Raw genomic sequence first — 22107 nt, forward strand, 5'->3', positions numbered from 1 at the left:
AAAGACCCTGGCCTCCGTTCACAAGTGATTTTGTCACCCTGCCTGGTTCCGGCCTAGAGCCCGCCCTAGACAGGAAGTAACAGCGGAAATAGCTCGTTAACTTGACAATTAGACACAACGAATCAGAAAATAAAACGGCAAACAACAAAACAAAAGATGGACATACCGAACAAAGTTTTTGAAGAAGTTCTTGTAGAAACATCAACTTGTGTTGTTGTTCTTTTCAGGCTCTAGCTAATGTAACCTCGCTGCGTCAAGCTAACGGCAACAAAGACGTTTCTTGGCACACTTATTTCCGGTTCCTTGGTTTACGCCCCCATGACAAAAAGCGGGGTGAAAGGTGCCTCAGCCTGGCCTCAGCACTGTGATGTGTCCCCCCCAAGGCTGTGTTCCGATCAGCTAGCAGTCCACTTCGCTGGGAATATTCCAGCGTAGTAGTGACAGCTTTCACAGAACTATTACAAATAAATTGTGTTATTAGGAAATGTTTTATTCAACATTAATAACACTCGTGCCATTCAATAAATAAACATGTTTACAAGTGTAAACTCAACAAATACAGCACCTGCTCCTCTCCATCATAAGTTCAGCAAATCATCAAAGACCAACAAATAGCCTAAAGGGGGGTAATTTAAAGCATTCAAGGCTAACACAATTTGCTTGATGTAAGGTCCCACAGAGTTGTACAGATACTGTTTGTGTCAGTAATCAAGAGGTCTCGCAGTCTGTCACTTTTTCTTTCCTAGTCTGAAGGTCTGTAGTTTCATAAATCAGTCAGTGGCCTGTGGATTGTCTGTAGGCTATCTCATAAAGTTGGTTTCTTTTCTACAATAGGAAACTGTTCATTCAGTCTGAAGACCTGCCTTGTTGTAAGGTCTGTAGGAGCAGCTGTCTGTGTCTGTCGTAGCGTCAGTAGTCAGACAGTCTGCAGCTGGTACAGCTTGGCTCCCCTCTTCAGTAGGAAACCCTGTTCATTCAGGGAGCTGATCAGACCTTCAAAGTCCATAACCTGGAAGGAATAAAGGAATTAATAAGTGAACAGTGTGTGTCAGTGTTGTCACCTGTATATGAAGTCAGGTGTGTGTGTGTGTGTGTGTGTGTGTGTGTGTTTCAGTATGTCAGTGTTGTCAATAAATTTAAAACAAAGGAAAAAACAACAACAAAACTAAAAGAAAATACCTATACCATAACAAGCACATTTGTGTGTGTGCATGTGTATTTCAGTGTGTCTCAGTGTTGTCACCTGTATGTTCAGTCTGTCGGCCACGGAGCGGAGCAGCTGTAGGTCAAACGTCTTCTGATTGGTCCTCTGAGCGTGTGCGTGCAGCGCGGTGACCAGCCGCTTCGCAGCGCTGCGCTGGCTCATGCCCGCCCCCAACTGAGAGCGCTGGAAGTCCAGACTGCCCAGACCGTCTGAATAGGTATCAGCCAGACTGGAAGACACACACCGTTTACACACAGACTGCCCAGACATCTGATGGGGTTCATATAAACAGATGTAAACCAATTTAGGTTAAAATGACAATCTTGCTTGTGTTACGAGATGACATGATCAAAATGATTAAGCTTGAGAAGTGGTCTTGATTTGAGAAGCAATATTATGATAGTGCATGGTTATTGCATGATATATCCGCACCAGCACACATTCTTTATTTGTTTTAACCTTTATTTATTGACTGTTCACATTTGCAGTTTCACACATTCTCCCATTAATGTGTAAACAAAATGTTTCGATACTCCTCATATGTCAATATCCTATTAACTGTGGAAGATAAAATCATGATAAATGAATGCTTATATTTAATTGTACAATCCTACAAAGACGTGAAAATACAGGGTTGCATGTAAATGTCGTTGAAGCCACTGATCTAGATGACTGTATTATACACAAAGTGGTGTGAGAAAGGGCAGCGATGCTCAGGTGTGTTACCTGTGCTTCATGATCTCCACCACGTCTTCAGCATCGCTCTTGGTAACCGTCTCTCTGAGATCCAACCTGGCTCTAGCCTGCGTGCACACACACATGCAACACACACACACACACACACACACACACACACACACACACACGGCCTAAGTATTGCAGCAGTAGTGGGAAATTGGTTCCTTTTGATATGCAATCAAAAACTTCTATCTATGATTGAAACAGCAGTAGCCTAAATTAAATTAAACCTAAATTATAGAATAACATTTTTTGATGTTAGCAAATGCTCTTAAAGCTTTCAGGATTTCCTCAGTTTCTATATGAACGGTTTTTCTGCTGTGCAGCTTGATTTGTGGGATGGGGATTCTGCACAGTGCCAGAACACCTTGTTTAATCGGCTGCCAGGAACACCTCCTCAGAAGAAAAATGGCGGCTTTGGAAATTTTCTCTAAGTCAACATAGCCATTTAGATCTTGTTTTCCGGTGCTTGGGACCACAATAAGAGCTGGGCTCTCTGTGTTCTTCAGCACTGGCAGCACTCAAAACCATATCAAGAAAGTTACTCCGCATGAATGTATTTGATTACTATTACTAGTTAAGTTAAGTTAACAACAACTACATAGAAAGTGACCTCAGACAGTCTGATGAGAGACTCCAGTTGGCGCGTGGTGATGGGCGTGCCGTCGGCAGACTGCGCCTGCGATCGCAGCGACAGGTAGAAGTCCTGAATCGTGCGCGCCGCTTCCGGAGAGAGGGACGGGTGGACGTACTGACGGGCGTAGCTGACGTACTTCCGTAACAAGCACACTGGAATGGGGTCCACAAATTCACCTGCAGGCATCTGGAAACAAACACGTGGTATAAATGCAATGCACATCCAGTGATTCTCAACCTTTTTCATAATGAAGGACCCCTAATGTAGTACAAAGTAGGCCCAGGGACCTCCATTTGACCCAAATCTGAGAATATTTTCTTTTCTTGTGATATACGATATTGTCTTAATTTTTTTTTCTACATTCTCCAATATGATTAACTTCTTGTAAATGACATAATAATAATAATAATGATTGTAAAATAAATAATAAAGTTGAACAATTCTGAATTTGACTGGAGACACCCTGTAAGCCCCTGGTGGTTCCCGGAGCGCATGTTGAGAACCCCTGACACAGACAGGCTGTTACAGGGGCAGAACACATTATAAACCCCCTCATGCAGTTTTGCAGATAAGAGAAGTAGATAATGCCTCTGAGCTCTGTGCCAAATTAAAGTCGAACTGAACCCGTTTGTCACGTGTGTCGCAGTCTGTTTTAGACTGAAAACATAACTTGTCTGAGATGACAAGTTGAGAGGCGGGTCATAGTATCACGTCGATGATTTGATTTGACAATTCTGTCGACTGGCTTTGGCATTGGTCAATCATGGCGTGTTCCACCCCCAAATCGAGTGGGATTCAGCATGTTGTCGTGCTACGCGAGTTGGATCCGCGGAGTACCAGGCAGCCAGCTGCTTCGTGCAGGGCGAGCGGACAATCCGATGAATGGGTGCTGCCCGCCCGCCTGGAATCTCCGAGGGCAGACCCCTGACAACCACACTCTCAAGCACGCGCCTTTTACGCTATTTCTGTAAATACGATATCCCTGGAATGTGCGTTTTAACGAGCCAGTTACATTTCTTTGCATTCCACAGATATTCGTAACTGTTGTTTACATTCACCCAAGGGCTAATGAAAAAAATGCATGTGAAACCATACATCAAGTCATACAGAGGCTACAATCTATATCCCCGGATGCCCCCAATATTATTCTTGGTGACATGAATCACTGCACCCTGAAAAATACACTGAGAGATTTCCATCAATATGTTACATGCCCGACTAGAAAGGACAAAATTCTAGATCTATGTTATAGCAATGTGAAAAATGCATACAAATCTATCCCCCTTCCACCCCTGGGCTCGTCCGACCATAGCTGCATTCAGCTCATACCGGTCTATCGCACTGTACTAAAGCGAGGTGCAGTACAGAGCTTTCGTGTGAGAGACTGGAATGAAGACGCCTGTCTCACTCTGCAGGGCTGTCTGGATGCGACCGACTGGGACATGTTTAAAGATTCCTCCGATGACATAAACGAGCTGACTGATGTTGTGAGCAGTTGGGTTTCTTATTGTGAAAATTGTATTATTCCTGACAAATTAGTGAAAGCCTATCCCAATGGTAAGCCGTGGGTCTCAAAGTCTCTTAAAAAGCTTCTGTATATGAAGAAAAAAATCTTTAGAGAAGGGAATAGGCTAGATCTATATAATCTACAGAAAGAAATTAAACGTGAAATTAGGTCCTGTAAGCTGAAATACAAAGATAAAATTGAGTCTCAGCTCAGAATGAATAATCTAGGCTCTGCCTGGGACAGCTTGAAAACGATCACGGGGACCAAAGAATCAGGTAGAAAAAAAGTTCAGCTCAAGGAATACAATTCAGACGCTGAGCTGGCTCAATGCCTTAATGATTTTTATGTTCGTTTTGATGTTCATGATTTTAACAACAAGCACTCCGAGATCAGAAACAATCTCCAGCTGGCTCCACCGTTGAATCCTTTTTTTGATGAACACGATGTAATCTGTGGCTTTAAAAAGTGCAAGCCCAGGAAAAGTCCTGGCCCCGATGGACTTAGCGGTCGCCTACTAAAAACATGTGCTGACCAGCTTGGTCCTATTTTTAGTTTCATTTTTAATTTGTCTCTCTCTCAGCAGAAGGTGCCATCCCTATGGAAACAATCCATAGTGGTGCCCGTGGCTAAAATAAACAATCCCAAAAGCTTGAACGACTTCCGGCCTGTTGCTTTAACCTCTCTGGTTATGAAGCAATTTGAAAAGCTAGTTAAAGCAGAGCTCCTAGCAAAAACTGAGCACATGCTCGACCCCTTTCAGTTTGCGTATAGAGCACAGAGAGGTGTACAAGACGCCACAGCTACCCTACTCAACCTTGTCTGTAAGCACTTAGAAGGCAGTGGGAACCACGCCAGGCTGCTTTTTGTGGATTTTTCTTCAGCGTTCAACACGATCCAGCCTCACATTTTAGTTGAGAAACTTGTACGCCTTTTTTGTTTAGACGCAGGTCTTGTTGGATGGATCTTGGACTTCCTTACAAATAGATCACAACAAGTAAAAGTAAACGGAACTCTGTCCGGCTTCTTAACATCCTCGACCGGCTCACCACAAGGGTGTGTTTTGTCTGCCTTCTTGTATATTCTGTATACAAATGACTGTTTTAGCCGTCATGCCGACAGATTCATCATCAAGTACGCTGATGACTCTATTATTGTCAGCCTGCTTGATGGGGATGAGGTCGGTCATGGCCAGGTTTTAAATGATTTTCTGTCCTGGTGTGAAGAAGCCTTCCTCCAACTTAACGTCTCAAAGACTAAAGAGATCTGTGTTGATTTTAGACGATCCTCCCCAGTTCCCCAGAACAGTGTTGTCCATGGGCAACCAGTAGACTTGGTGACCAACTATAAATATCTTGGCACTATTTTTGACAGCAAGTTGAAGTTCGATCTAAACTGTGAAATGCTGTGCAAAAAAGGTCAACAACGTCTCTTTTGCCTAAGGAAGCTTGCTAGATTCCAGGTTGACAGGACTCTGATGAAACTATTTTATTGTGCCTATATCGAGTCTGTAATCTCTTTTTCTATTATCTGTTGGTATGGAAACCTTGGTATTCAAGGGAGGAACTCTCTCGGGAGGATCGTGAGAGCGGCATCAAAAATAGCCGGAGTAAATTTTAGTAGCCTGGACCACATTTTTAACAAACAGGTGCTTAAAAAGGCCATGTCCATTCGCATGGACGATACTCATCCTCTCTGTTCAGAGTATGTGCTGCTCCCTTCGGGCCTTCGGCTAAAGGTTCCGAGGGCTACGAGAAACAGATATAAACTGTCCTTCGTTCCTGTTTCCATAACAGCTTTAAATGCTGCTGAGAGGAGGAGATAGTGCGCTCTCTCTCTCTCTCTCTCTCTCTCGCTCTCTTTTCTCTGTCTCTAGTGCAGCTTAAACGCTGCTGGGCGGAGGAGATGATGCACTCTCTCTCCTTGTCTCTCTTCTTAGGTAGGTATTGCTGCTATAAATATTCTTTATATATTTTATATTCAAGATATATCTTTATTTATTTTTTACCTACCTATTTATGTGAGCTCAAATAGTCCTGGACTCTTATTACTTTTAAGTTCATGCACGTGTCTCTTACTACTTTTAAGTACATTGTACGTGTCTTTACTACTTTTAAGTACATCGTACAGATCCTTTGAGGTGTTTTTATTTTTGTTTTTATTTTATTTTATCCTGTGTTTACTTGATCCTTTTTCTGCTGGAAAACTGCTGCCATGCTCCATGTTTGTTTTAATTTGTTCATGTTCTGTTTTTTCATGTATTCGCTATGCTTTTTATGTCTGCTGCACACAAATTGCCCTTCGGGGACAAATAATAAACTTGAATCTTGAATCTTGATTCTTAGAGATTATAGTTTTTGTTTTTTGTTCATGTTTCTAACAATTGGCCAAGTTAGTAGTTAGTTTATGGGATAGGAATTCTGCCAGATGACAGGCACTAGGTGCCATTTTCTACTTCATTTGGAAGAGAAAATGATCCTGAAATGAAGATTTGATTGACAGCTGCATGTCGTGATATGATTGGTTGAAATGGGGTAGAAATTTGATAGTACTAGGTGACGTCAGCAAACTGTACATTACTGTTATCAATGAAATCTTGAAAAATGAACTTTTGATGTGAAAAACGAAAGAAATTCGATTTTTGTGATTTGTTTTGCATACATTATTAAATAGGTGCACTGCATACCCAGGTATTTGAACTAAAAGAAAAGAAAATTCATTTTTGGGTTCAGCTCGACTTTAAGAAATGGTAGCAAGTAATTTAGGTAGTAGCGTATGGTTTTTCAAATGCCTTGTCATGACTTTGTTCATGTACACATCGTGGATTGAGGGTGGTGTACCAAACGGATGTTTTTTTCTTTTCTTTTTTTTAAGGTACCAGTCCTGGTGTGGATGGTGTGTATGGTCCCTGTTTTAACCTGCAGGCGTTCAGACAGGGGCATGTCCGACTGCTCCAGCAGCACGGAGCGCTCCAATTGGCTGCTGTCGGCCCGGGTAACGACAGCACTGCTGGTTCTGCCTCTTCCTGCCCGGGTCGCCATGACGTGCTCCGACAGGCGGCGGTCATGTGACTCCTCCGGGATGTCCAAGAGGAGGAAGACCACGTCGAAGCGGGAGAGCAGAGCCGAGCCCATTCTAGAGAGCGTGACAGTAAATACAAATCAAACACCTAAACATACATGAACACACATATTGTGACGGTCTAGAATCATCAACAAGTCTGTTGGGTGTCTTCCCCACTGACTAACACATTGATAAGGGAGATACTGGTAGAGAGAGATTAGTGTTATTGCCTCTCTCTCTCTCTCTCTCAAATCTGGCCCAATTTAATTTATAATTGAATAGCCCTGCCTTCGATTTGGAGAGACTGTTTGGGTCTGTTGTAATATATCCTCCAGTGGGGTCATCGGTACCGATAACTGACAATTGAACAGAGTGACTGTCAGGGCTAACTCACTGGCTAACAGAGAGTGACTGTCAGGGCTAACTCACTGGCTAATTAGCTCACTCACTTGCTAATTAACTTGACTGTTGACTGAACTTACTTGAGATTCTCAGAGACCGTCTTGCCTCGGTTGTAATGGCCTCCAGAGGGGTTGGCGGCGGCGATGACGGAGGTCCTGGCAGGCAGAGAGGAAACGATGCCAGCCTTGGCCAGACTCACAGACTGCTGCTCCATGGCTTCCAACAGAGCCTGCTGCTGCTGGCCCAACTTATCAAACTCGTCAATACAGCACAGGCCTATAGGGGGGAGACACACAGAGGCAGAGAGAGGGAATGAGGGAGGAGGAGGAGGAGGATGAGATAGAGAGAAAGAGCAAGTACTGGCCATGGCCAACACTAGAATTTGTCTAATAATTATGTTGAATCTGTGGGGTCTGAATTAAGGGGGGGGGCGTGTTTCTTCTCTGTTTCATACCCATTTTGTGATTTACGCTGATGAGAGTGTAGCTTTATCATGCGTTAGCCGAACCTAAACATTTGTATCTTTTCTCATATCTCTCTCTCTCTCTCTCTCTCTCACACACACACACACACACACACACACACACACACAGTCCTGCATTCAAACACCAACTCTAACTCAAGTGTCCAAGTACTGGAATCATTAGCTGTAGCTCTGCTTACTAGACAGACAGACAGACAGACAGACAGACAGACAGACACACAGACAGACAGACAGACAGACAGACAGACAGACAGACAGACACACAGACAGCCCTCCCTCCCTGTCCCCCACCTACCTTGGTCAGCCAGCACCAAGGCTCCAGCCTCCAAAGCATAATCCCCTGATCCTGGGTCTCTGGACAAACTGACCGTTAGTCCTGCAGACAGAGTACAGAGTATCCACATTCCACAATGTCTCTATTTATTGGTCAATAAACAAGAGGTCACATTGAGTGAAAGGGGAGCGTGTCCCATTATACCACGAGCCAGTAGTACTGAGAAGGATGGAAGAGCATGATAGCAAGATTTCCCAGCCACCGTCAAAATTAATCATCTTTTTGGCTATTGGCTGCTATTCATTTTGCAACCCGATTATATCATAACAAGGTCTGTAATATCCACGCAGAGCATAATCACCGGAATTATCCCAATGCATAATTTAGAGACTATCGTTTACCTGAGGTGCTGGTGCTGTTGCCACACACATAGATTCCTCTGGGAGCCACGTTACAAACGGCCTACACAGAGGAACACATTTACACATACATTTTTTTATTTTTTTAAATTAGAAATTGGTTCAGAGAATAAATATGGTTTCATAAAGTACACACATAACCACTGTATGGAAGCTGTAATATACCCCTTGAGAGGAATGCCATGCTGTACTCACTGCAGCTCAACCCATAATACCAAAAGAATGCCCACTGAGAAATGTTTTGCTTCATTTAAAGTAGGGATGGGCATCGAATTTCGAATTTCCGAATAATCGTTGTTATTATCAAGGTCGACTTTTATTATTGAAAGTCGAAATTCGGGGGGGGGGGGGGGGGAATGTCATTTTTTTTTTTTTTTTTGTCTCCCCTGATTCTAAGTAATAGTATAGTCGAATCGCTTGGTTTGAGCAAGTAAAACATTTTTTATGAGCATTTTAAGCAAGGTTTATGGAAGAATGAATGGCGGATGAGATCCCATGAAGAGGGAGAGGGGGTGACTTTGGCACCCCTTTGGCACTCAGACCTGAGCCTACTAAATATTTAATGAACCACTCATGATTGTCAAAACTGTTTTTTATTTTCGAAAATGTCAATGTCATGTAACATGTTCTTTACTTCAGTGGTGCAATGCTTGTTTGAGCTAAAAATCCACAGCAGAAGCTTTTTCTATTAATTAATAAAGCCTTAGACTTAGAATCAGGGGAGACAATGCAACATTTCACTCACACAAAAACAAAAACAAAAACCATTTACATTTTTTTTTTTTTTACATTTTTTTTTTCGAATTTCGATTAAAAGTCGACTTTGGCCAGCGAATTTCGAATAGTGTTTTTGCTAGAAATGCCCATCTCTAATTTAAAGTGTTCAGCGTGTATTTGGTGTTACCTGCAGCATCTGACTCTTTCCCAGTCCAGGGTCTCCCACCACCAGGATGTGTGGGTCTCCTCTGATAGGGATGCTGTTTCGACCCCCGTGTTTCTGTCTGCCTCCAAATAGGGCCAAGGTCAGGGCAGCTTTCACCAGCTAGGGACAGACAAGACGTCAGCTCATTACCCCGATACGCCATCTTTTACAACCACAAGAATCAGTGCAGTGAGTCTACGTATTGAGAAGGTTGGTTGAAGTAGGCAGTTTTTGGCCTCATTTAAACAACTTCTATAGAAAGACAGACACACTGGAGAGTTACACCTTAAAAAATGGGGGAAATGCCATTTATCAATCAATCAATCACCTTTATTGGCAGACACAAGGTCCATAAAAAACAAACATACTACAACAATTAAGAGAAGACAGTAAAAACTTACAAGTACAAGTGCCTAAAAAGGCACTTGTACCAAGATTTCCACATCTGTGACTGGTATCTCACAGCACTAAGACCAGGAGTAGTCAGCAGCATGATAATTGCATAGAGAGGCAAAGTGACCGCCTACTTCCTGCTTCAGCACTGTACCAGAGATTTTCATCCGCCATTTATTTTCCCATAGACATTTTGTAAAATGCTTATAAAAATAGTTTTACTTGTTCAAACCAAATGGTTCAGATATATTTAGAATCGGGAGAGACCATAGAACATTTCACTCAGACCAAAACAACAACATAGAAAACATATTTTCTTTAAATCTGCTGGGGTTTTTTTTTTTACATTTGGTCACAGTGAAATGTTATGTGGTCTCTCCTGTTTCTAAATATATCTGAACCGTTTCGTTTGAACAAGTAAAACTATTTTTACAAGCATTTTACAAAATGTCTATGGGAAAAATAAATGGCGGATAAATCTCTGGTACAGTGCCGAAGCAGGAAGTGACGTTCCACTTTGGCTCTCTATTCTGAGAAACATTCAGTCGACAAATAAATTTGTACGTCAGATTTCTCAAGAGCGCCTGAAAAGTGTTGACTCCTGCCTTACAGAACATGTCACTAGCACTACTCCACCTGGGTTTTTTCAGCAATATCCGCATGCAGTCATTATATGCGACCTGAAGTTTTTATACTTATATAAAAAATATACTATAGTATAAATAGGGGTGCAGTAGGCCCTAAAGAGTTTTGATGAGCACATCAAATAATCTGTAATCTGTCGTGAAAATCCTCTTTTGTTTCTCAGTCCCACCTAATGTGCAAAGCATCATCCCACTCACCAGATGGCCATAGATGGCAGGACAAAGAGAACTGAAAGAGGAGAGGAGAGCGTTTAGTTTAGTAGAATGTCTTTGTTGTTATGTGTTAGTAGTACAGTGTTACACATCATTTCAGGTATATCTAGTATCAAAGTAGCAGTTGTAGAGTAAGAAATGTCTATAATATTACTACAACATTGTAAGTAGTATCTTGTCTTACTTTACTATGAGTCTCAGCAGGTCAGGTTGTGACTGGATTTCCTGGATGGCGTACAGCTCCTTCAGAGTGAACTCCTCCCCTCCAGAAGGACCTCCCACTGACCCCGACTGCCCGCCATGTGAATCCTGACCTCCCTTCTGAGACCGCTGACCTAAACATTCAAAACAAACAAAACGTCTTGAGTAATTCATATTTGAGTAATTAGAAAAGCGCTATATAAGTCACATGTATTATTATTATTATTAATAACAATTTGTCATGTGAAATGTGAAGGATGGGAAAGGAGCACATACCTTTGGTATTGCTGACTGAGTTGGCTTCAATATAGAGGAGGAACATACACTGGTCCTTCTTTCCTTTGGAACTGCCTGCACACAAAACATACATTGTCAATATGTGTAATTAATGTATATGTGTTTTTTTTTAACCATTATTTACCTTGTAAAATGCCTTGCTCAACGGCAGCATGACAATGGTTTTTGAGAGTGAAGAGTACTTCTCATTCATTTCCTCCTTCCACATTTTTCCCACTGACTGTATATAGTTTACAGTTTATATTTTATGTGTCTATTTTTTCCCATATCATTAATAGCCTTGATTATTCCAGTAATAGCTGCAGTGTCTCCAGGGTTAGTCACTCCTAAAGTGGACATTTACCAGTACTGTATTTGGCTGGTGGTAATATCCCACCTTGGTGAGAATGTGTGTGTGTGTGTGTGTGTGTGTATTTCTGTGCGTGCGTGTACCGTCACTGGTAACCCTAACTATTCCCGTCACGGTAACGGTGTCTCCAGGGACGCAGCTGTCACACAGGTCGGCGGTCAGGTGACACTCTACGGTGCGTGGGATTCGTCCAGCCTCCCTCTGCTCTCCACCAATCAGCTCCTGCACCCTGGAGCAGCATGGAAAGCATAACACAGTTCGGAAATCCAATCTGACGCTCTTGACACTGAAATGAGAGCGCGGCTGTTCGCTGTATTCCAACAGCGCTCCCAATTTACAAACGATCCAGTTTGTGCCAGAGTGCCCTCTGGTGCTCGGAGTAGCTATTTACAAAACACACCCAGCGTGTGAGTCAGGATTTATTGTTTTGTTTTTTTCGCCGGAGAAATTGCTGCCTCAGCCACATTTTGTGCTCATAATGAAAACGCAGGTGATGCGATGTGCATTTGATTTCCATAACAACCAGCTACAGCAGCTGCCATTACCAGCGCATGTACTGTAGGACTTCTTATGTCTGTCAAACACGCCACAGAGACTCCTGCAACACAGCCACCGACTTTTTTTTAATAACAGGAGAAACAGCTACTACCAACTTTACTATTACTGTTTTCTCCATTTTCATTCTGGCTGTTGTCAAAAACTGTCATCTGCCATTTAATCTAGGAGCAGTCCACATCATGTGCACTCTTTCTGAAACGTTGACTCTTGCTAAAAAGTTTAAAGTTGCATTCTTAAATTTACGAACCACTTTCTTCTGTCTAAAAAGATGCCAGGCAAAGTATTTTTTTTTCTTCCAAAAGCCACACGGAATTCATTGTCATCTTGTACAAAAGGTGCTGGCAGTTGTGGAAAAAGTGGAATAGTGTGAACTCTCAGTAGACCGATGCCCCCAACTGGCCCTCCTCGGTAACTTCAAAACAGCTTGCACCGATGATAGAAGGGGATCAGTGGGCTACACTTGGGCCACAGGTTCCCCCCATAGCTATGGCCTGTGCATGTGATCACACACACACACACACACACACACACACACACACACACACACACACACACACACACACACACACACACACACACACACACACACACACACACACACACACACACACACACACACACACACACACACACACACACGTTGAGCCATGTAGAATCATGTGTGAGACTTACTTGATGATCTGCCAGTCTACAGTGTGTGTAAGAGGTGAACTCCTGTTGGGGGTGAAGGAGCGACTGCGACACTCCGGCTGGACACACTGAGAAAGAACACACAGAAAAAAAAGAAACAGAAAAGAAAAGAAGTAAATACAATGGAATATAGTGATCAACCGCTTATATTGATCCATAGGCTTCCTATAGACCATATTCGCTAACCCCGGACAGCGCCATATTGTTGACATACCGTCCTGCAGCTGACAACTATAGTAACGGCCTTATTGTCGTTTCTGTTCCATTTAGGGATGCACGATATATCGGCAATCATATCGGTATCGGCCGATGTTAGTCATTTTTTAACATATCGGTATCGGCCCGATGTTACAATGTTAATATCGGTTATCGGTATCAGCCAAATTCTTCACATTGAGATGAAATAATGCAGTAAATCTATGATTTATGGGCTTTTACAAATGTTTTTGAAATAAAGGAATGCATTACTTTTTCAAATTCAGTGTTTACATGTGTTTTTCAGTATGTACAAAATATTATTATCATAGAAATGTGTTTTTATACAGATCATATCGACATGGGTAAATATCGGTTATCGGCCATAACAGCAATGTTAATATCGGTTATCGGCCAAAATTTTCATATCGGTGCATCCCTAGTTCCATTACAAAATAGCGATAGTGATGACAGCAATAAAAACCCCAGAGTTGTTGTTTGTATGCTGCCGTTAATGCCTGTAATAATAAACAAAAGAAAAAACGAGGTGAACAGACTTTGCTGTGAGGAGCTGTCAGAAAGTTTCACCTGTCTCTCCTAACTATCCACACATCTCCTGTGCTGCTGACGTATCCTCCGTCTCTCGCTCCCTTCACGTCTGAAGACGGTAGAGATAGACTAGGGATGTCAATTTTCGGTTAATTTCACTTTCGATTAACCGACGCTAATAATCGATTAACTCATAATTTTTTAATATTATTATTATTTTTTTTTTTTGTCTATTTACTCAATGAGCTCATGCCCAAACAAGGCGTGTCTATTTAGATTGTACAGTCTATGATTTAGATGCTGAAATGTTAATGCTTTTTTGTGTTAGAATTATGCCTTTATTTTTTGTTGGCTTTGCTGAAATTTATAAGTTTATTGCCACATTTTGATCAGGTAATCATTCCAAAATCATTCTGGCTCTTATATGGATGACAAGGAAATATATTTTTGAGAGCTTTATTTCCTGTTTATGTAAACATTACAACAACAACAATCTGTTATTTCTTTTGATTTTTTCACATTAGGCCTACTGTCTTTTGCAGCATAAAAACTTAAACAAAATATAGCCTATTTCGATTTGCTGCCAACAATTGAACAAAATTAGTTTTTCACAGCAGTTAAAAAAAATAAAAAATAAAAAAATAATAATATTAACTGATAGACCGACAGCAATAACCGAACAACGACGTTAGCGACGGTTAATCGATTAACGGTTAACCGTTGACATCCCTAAAACAAACCACGGGGACTTTATTGCTGTCATTACTACAGCCATGCCTAACGCAGGTCACCATCCGAACACAATAGGAACGATACAGGTAAAGCTAACAGCGGCTAGCTTCCTATAAACGCTGCTCTTACATAGGCTGTCACTTAAAGCTGCAGCGCTATGTCGAGAATATGGCGGGGGTGAGCGTGCCCGTACGTGAGTGACGTCAATCGAATAAGGTCTGTACACATGCTGTTCAAATAATTCAATTATAGTGAGCAATACTCCGCTTACAGTGATTATTTTGGGCCTTGTCCCACCTGAGAACAATGGATTTTTTTTTTTAACTACAGTAATTTTATTATTTTTTACTTACAAACTGCCAAAAATTTGCCAACGAGATACAGCAGCGATACTCTGTGCACGTCTGTCTGTATAAATGGAGAGATCTATTAACTTGGCAATATTGATTTTACAACACCTATGATAAAGTAGTACTCTCCTTCTCTCCTCATCAATGTGGATGGCTCAGCTCAGGGAGGGTGTGTTTGAGCTGTGTGTGTGTGTGTGTGCGTGAGTGTGTGTGTGTCTGTGTGTGTGTGTGTGTGTGTGTGTGTGTGTGTGTGTGTGTGTGTGTATGTGTGTATGCGTGCGTACCTTGGTGGGTGCGGTATATCTTCCATGTGGCAGAGGCAGAGAGTGTGTGTGTGAGCATCCCAGGCACTTGAAGGCCATCCTGGTGCAGAGAGGTTTGATGTTGCTCACCCTGACCACCGTACCCCTCACACACACCAGGCGACCGAACACGCTCGCGCGCAGAGTCCGCAGCGCAATCAGCGGCTCGTAGTTATACAACCTTGACGAGAGAGGGAGAGGGAGAGAGAGGGAGAGGGAGAGAGAGAGAGAGGGAGAGGGGGGGAGAGAGGGGGAGAGGGAGAGAGAGGGAGAGGGAGAGAGAGGGAGAGGGAGAGGGAGGGGGAGAGGGAGAGAGAGAGAGAGGGAGAGAGAGGGAGAGGGGGGGGAGAGAGGGGGAGAGGGAGAGAGAGGGAGAGGCAGAGAGAGAGAGAGAGGAAGAGAGTTACACAGAAGTTGATAGAAGTCGCCTTCATTCATGGGTGTGTGTGTGTGTGTGTGTGTGTGTGTGTGTGTGTGTGTGCACCTAGCACTGATGTGAGGGATGTTGATGATTGGTTTAGCTACAGGAAGCGCCTCCCCTTGCAGCTCAGCAGCCTGTTTCTCTAGGTCTGTAGTCAACACCTGAAAACACACACACACTCTGAATTGAGCAGTTTTTACTGACTTCAGATCATGTTGAGAATTTTAGTTCTCCAGCTTCTAGCAAGGGAGAACGTTGATGTTCACAAATATTAGGGGTGGGGGAAAAAATCGATTCACTTAAGTATTGCGATTTTTAATGTCACGATTTTTTGAATCGATCTTTTATTCCAGAATCGATAATCGCAAAATTTTTTTTTTTTTTTTTTTTTTTTGGGTGCTCGCAGTCAGGCCACTCACTGAACAGCAGGCCAGGCGCCGCCTACTGGTTTACTAGTGGTTTTATTACTTTATTAGTTAGTCTGAAGTAATAATTACACTTCAGGGTTAAAGTGGGTGCATCTCATTGTAAAATTGGACTTGGCCCAAATTGGGCTTCAAACGGACAAATTTCATGCGCGTCGGCCCATATCGGCCTGGCCTGCTTGGTATCTAATGCCCTGCCTGAATTATGATCCCAGTCCGCCCCTGTTTTTAACTATATCGCCCAGCCCTACTCATGATATAATATACAGTCTCTAGTGTATGATTCAACTTTTCCCATGTTCTAATCTAGTGTAAAAAAGCAAACAAACTGAAAAAAGAAAAGAAAAAAAGAAACAAAAATTGCAATAAATCGTAATATCGAATCGCAATAAACGTAGAATCGCAATACTTAAGAAACGCAATATATATCGAATCGGCACCCAAGTATCGTGATAGTATCGAATCGGGAGATAAGTGAATCGCCACAGCCCTAACAAATATTGTGTGTAGGTATAATAATATAATGTTAATTTTCAGTTTAAACATTCATTAAACAACGGTTCACGCAGGATTATTTTATAAACTATGTGTCGATATGTTGAAGGTTCAGGAAGGCTAGAATTTGCAAAACATAGTGGTGGTAGCAACTGTCAGAGTGTGTGTGTGTGTGTGTGTGTGTGTGTGTGTGTGTGTGTGTGTGTACCTGGTGAATGGCCAGTCCCAGACAGTTGAGGATCATCTCTGGCTGTTCCCTCAGCTCAGTGGTTAGTTCGGGGAGCGCCTGACACACCGGTGACTTTCCACTCAGATCCCCATAGTCCACCAACACGCTGCCCTGACGTTCGATCTCATCCTGCATGCACGTGGACGCACACAAACGTGCACGCACACGCACGCGCGCACACACGCACACACGCGCGCACACACACACACACACACACACACACACACACACACACACACACACACACACACACACACACACACACACACACACACACACAATGTGTAAAGGACAACAGTATAGTACTGTAGAAGTAGAGGAGATGGGTTTTCTCTTCTCTTTTATGTTGTCCTGCAGATGACTAATGTCCTCTGGGGCGATCCATACTAAAATCATATTTACAGTATTGAAAGGCTCTTTGGAAAAATATGTTCACAAAACAGCATGTTTATAATGCTATACTATTTTATTTTATTTTTATTTATTTATTTAGCACATATTCAAACATACAAAAATACTGATAGTTATCAACAAGAAAAGAAAAGAAAACTGTAACTTAAGTAAGTTAATCAGACATAATGGCAAACAAACAGACCAACCTTGTCATAAAGGTGAATCTGAGAGGTGAAATACTTTTCAAACACCTTGATCTTCTCCATACAGGGGGAATTTTCTATGAAACCTGCGCACACACGCACACAATCATTAAAATATGTACAGTATTTACATTATGCATTATCATTGTTGTCATCACCACCCCTACGTACAACCAAAGCTGAACACTAAGCTGTACACGCACACGCACACGCATGCACACACACACACCTTCAGTAAAGTAGAGGCCCCACCCTTTGTAGGGACACAGTATGTCTAGAGTTGACTGATAGAGACCTAAAGAGAGAGGACAGAGAGACAGACAGAACTTTACAGTCATCGTATAAATTGTGACAGATATGGACACAGCTGTTTTGATGTCATTCCTTTCTCAGTGGCTAAAATGTTACAAGAATTGTGCTTTTAAAGGGGATGAGATGCCCCCCCCCCCATCTGAAAGAGCGTTCTGTCTCAGAAATAAGAGCAACTTTGCACTTTTGATATGCATCTGGGGACCCATTTAATTATATTCATGGATCATTTGGGGTGAGTTTGAAAACATTGAAACGCCCCCTTTTTAACCTACGGCATGTGAACATTGATATGGTCCTGTTTGTTCTGAATACATTCCATGATCCTAGCAGGTATGAAACCCATTCAAAACAATGTTGACTTGGAGACACAAGGTTTTCATTCTAGCAACTATCTAATTAACTATCTAACTAATAGAAGATTGTGACTTGAGAGTGTAGCTTACCCCTCTGAGTGCCGACTCCCACTCCTCCACCACCTCTCCCTCCTCCTCCTCTTCCTGCTGCTGCCGCTGCTCCTCCACTCCAGGATCTACCCCTCCATCCTCCCCTTTCCCCTCTTCCTCCTTTCCAACTTCCTCCACCTCTCCATGCTCCGCTTCCACCACCTCCACCTCTCCATGCTCCGCTCCCCCGTTCTCCTCTCCATCCTCCGCTTCCACCTCCTCTCCCTCCCCTCCACGAGCCTCTGCTGGATCCCTCTCCACTCATCCTTTTCCTGAGCGAGAGACAGACAGAGAGGCAGAAAACTGACAGGTGGGTGGGGAAATGTCTTTGTCAAAAGTGCAACTTGGTGGATTGGATAGCATACCGAAATAAAAAATTATAAAATGTCTTCAAGTCATGTCAACAACTTGTGTCAGAGCAAAGGAGTGCTTGCTTTTAACAAATAACGTATTTTTTACTCTATCATTATGTTGCCAATGCCTTTTACTTTGTACCCTGGCTATCACTGTATTATTGTAGGTAGGCCTGCATTGCCTTTTGTTGACACACACCACTATACGCTTACCGTTACTACAGTGTTGCCAAGCTCCATTCAAAAAGTTGGCAATTTAATGTAACGTTAGCTGTGCAGATAGTACCCATATGGCATATCTCGTAACAGATGTCAGATATTTTACAAATCGTTAGGAACCACTTCAACATTCGGCATACTACAAGTTGGCTAGTCACGTTAGCTAGCGTTGTAACTCACAGTATTAGCGTTTATCGACGACACGTTTTTAAACACCGTCACTTGAAACCCTATAAAAGCACCGAATGGTTGTACGTTTCAGTTGTGTGTTGGTGTCATACAAACCTTAAAATTAACTAGACGAACGCTACAAGAAGTAGGTAAAGTTGACAGCAGGCAGAGCGTGTCAAAACAAACTTCCCTCCTCCTGCAGTCCACACAGGAAATACTTCTTCTTCTTCTGTTTGGCTTTACGGCGGTTGGCATCCAGAATGTGTGCATTACCGCCATCTACTGAACTCTGGACAAAGAACTTTGGAACTACTTCTTCTTCTCCACTTCTTGTGCTTACGACTAGACAGACTAGATGCAGCGTTTTGCTGCCCTCCAGAGGAAGCTACTCGAGACTACCCCCCACCTGTCCATTATACAGTAGCCTATAGGTATTCTGACATCTCGTGTTTTATTCAGCATTGGTGAGCATTAGAAAATTAACTGATTGGCTGATAAACAATCTCATTAGGCTACATTAGAAAATATAAATCATATTGGCATAACTCAGATATACACACACACACACACACACACACACACACACACACACACACATACACAATAAGGCAAATTGGCTGGCCGGTGCACCTGGGCATTGGCCCGATGTGATATATGGATAATCCGGCCCAGAGTTTTAGTTATTATTCTGGCCTAAATTAGTGTATGTAGGCTGTGAGGGGGGGGGGCTTTATGCATCCAGACCCAGGGGCCCATCATGTCATAATCCACCTATACTTCAGGGGAGAGGTGACCACATGACCATAGGAGACTGCCCACTTTGAGAACCACTGCAATATAAACAAGAGTTTTCAGCATATCTACCAAATTGTAAATCAACACAGGTGTCGTAAAACGTAAGGTGTTCGCTTTTTGGCAATTGGCTGTCACATGACTGTTTGAGCATCGTGGGTGGGCGTGGCTCAGACGTCTCGCATCCTCTTTGCGTACAGGAGGGTCGTCACATTCATGCCCACTTTTGATGCCAGCATAGTGGGATTAATGTTGCAGTCCTCTCCTCTGCGTTAGCCTGACCGGTACTAGATTTTTGAGGCCGAGGCCGATAGCGATATTAGGGAGCAAAAAAAATCTGATATCGATATATCGGCCAATATTCCCATATTATATATACACGTATTTTAAAAGAAATCTGATATCGATATATCAGCCAATATTCTCATATTATATATATATACACATTTTTTTTTTTTATGCAATGATCCCTCAAATATCAAACACAAAGATATGACTTGATATATTGAATGTAGGCAGGATATTTTACAGTTTAACAACAAAGTGAAATCGTGGTTACACGATATTAGAGAGATTTGACACTATAATACATGTTTTGTAAAAATGCAATCAAATACACCATATAAAAATGATAGGTCAGAACAAAAAATTTAATGTACATATATATACATGGAAACAATATAATATTCATATTCCAAAGCAATACAAAATCTGATATCAATATATATGCCAATATTCTCATATTATATATATACACATATTTAAAAAAAAAAAAGTGCAATGATCCCTAAAATATCAAACACAAAGATATGACTTTGTGTGACTTGAGATATCTAATGTAGGCAGGATATTTTACAGTTCAACAACAAAGTGAAATCGTGGGGACACGATATGAGAGAGATTTGACACTATAATACATATGTTTTGTAATAATGCAATCAAATACACCATATAAAAATGATAGGTCAGAACAAAACAAAAAATGTAATGTATTTGAATGAAAATTGAATGTATTTAAATATATAAATGGAAACAATATAATAATACGATATATCAAGTATTCAGATTACAAGCAATACAATTTCAAAACAAAACTGGTAGCTTGTAAAGCGAGTTTCAGGAGCAGAACCACACAATCAATCAGGCGTTCATAGCCACGCCTCCCCAGGTATACTCAACTTCCTATATAACCTCACCTAACCCACTGTCTCTTCTTGGCTCTTGTTCGTGCACCCCTCCCCCCCACCCTTATGTGCTCTATCTCTCCTCTCTTCTCCGCCTCCTCGTTCTATCTCTTGCATAGGTACCTAGAAGCAGAAGGGGTCTCACGAATCCGAGCTCCTGCCGGACGCACCGGAAGAGCGAACGTAGGCCGGACCCCGCCTAACCTCCCCAAACCACTACGATTCGCCGAGACGAATCTCTCCACCGAGATGGAGCTCAATTTACTCCACCGAGACGGAGCTCATCCATTTAAATAAATGGTTAAACGTTCCTGGTTGTAGTGTGGTTCTTGCTAGTGAAATACAAAGGAATGTATTTTTGGTTAAGTACCACTAGAGGTTATCTCCAATTGAAATGTTCATATGCTTCTGTCTGTGGACTAACAATAAACACTGATAATCTATTCTTTCCTTCATTTTAACCCTCCTTTCAATTTCCTTGTCTGCTATTCCACATAGCAGCAGCAGCAGCAGTAGTAGTGATCAGCTGTGTTCACCAATTCAGCAAAGTTCAGAGTTAGTCACATTCTTGATATCATTTTGTTGTTCACACATGCAGAATCCTGGAACATTCCAAAGTGGGTTAACCCCGACTTCAGCCAAGGGCAACCCGCTCTGGAGCAGAGTTAGCCCTGACTTTTCAGGGTTAACCCTGACTTTTGGTCTAAACACGGGGCTAAAAGTTGCCAGTGTGAAGCAGGGCTAGAGACTGTATCTGGCAGCACTGGGAATGGCCCTGGGCTCTATGAACCCCATCACGGGGGAAAAGCTCCGTTCATTTCCACACACCAGCGTCGTTTTCCTTGAATTAAACATAGCTAAAAGCTGTTGTGTGGTGGGGCTGTGCACACACAACAAATGTAGAAAATCGCCAGTTAAAGTTTTTTTGTACTCCTGAGCAAAACAAGGAAGCCAAGAGAATTGGCGAGAAGAAAGATGTGGATCTAGCCGTCAAGGAAGTAAGTTGGAGTGTTCATCTTCCGTATATATGATCTTTTTGTGCAACCATGCACGCGACATAGGAGAACGCCAGGATTGGAGGGGGGGTTTCTGTTTTCCCCCGTCTTGGGCGTGGCTTCTGAATGATGACGCGTTACGCAGTGTCTCTATATACGTATATAGACCGTTTAAAATCGGGCCGCGGGCCGCAGTTGGCCCCTGGGCCCGACCTTGGACATGCCTGGTCTATTGTCTCTGTGTTGTAAGTGCTGGTTCTGAGTTGTTGGCTGGTAGCTCGCAAGTGGTCTGTGGTAGAGGGGTGCAACGGGACAGGACTCCCATGCGAGACCCAACACAATTCTTGCGGGA

General features: G+C 42.4%; 1 protein-coding gene across 1 annotated transcript; it reads right to left on the reverse strand.

Annotated features, from left to right (window-relative positions):
- Window positions 1-747: 747 nt before the first annotated feature.
- On the reverse strand, window positions 748-18684 carry LOC310796392 (DNA helicase MCM8-like; the record flags this gene model as incomplete). The annotated part of the gene is made up of 19 exons (XM_083658580.1): window positions 748-1009; window positions 1244-1433; window positions 1931-2007; window positions 2556-2765; window positions 7002-7218; window positions 7629-7824; window positions 8328-8408; window positions 8708-8768; window positions 9630-9767; window positions 10883-10913; window positions 11082-11232; window positions 11375-11449; window positions 11828-11973; window positions 12975-13060; window positions 15103-15301; window positions 15605-15702; window positions 16670-16819; window positions 18042-18301; window positions 18681-18684. The coding sequence occupies 19 exons, from the start codon at window positions 18682-18684 to the stop codon at window positions 917-919; spliced, it is 2463 nt and encodes an 820-aa protein (XP_083514706.1). The 3' UTR covers window positions 748-916.
- Window positions 18685-22107: the final 3423 nt, after the last annotated feature.

This window comes from Poromitra crassiceps (assembly GCF_964638095.1).
Source record: "Poromitra crassiceps genome assembly, chromosome: 22".
Taxonomy (NCBI): Eukaryota; Metazoa; Chordata; class Actinopteri; order Beryciformes; family Melamphaidae; genus Poromitra; species Poromitra crassiceps.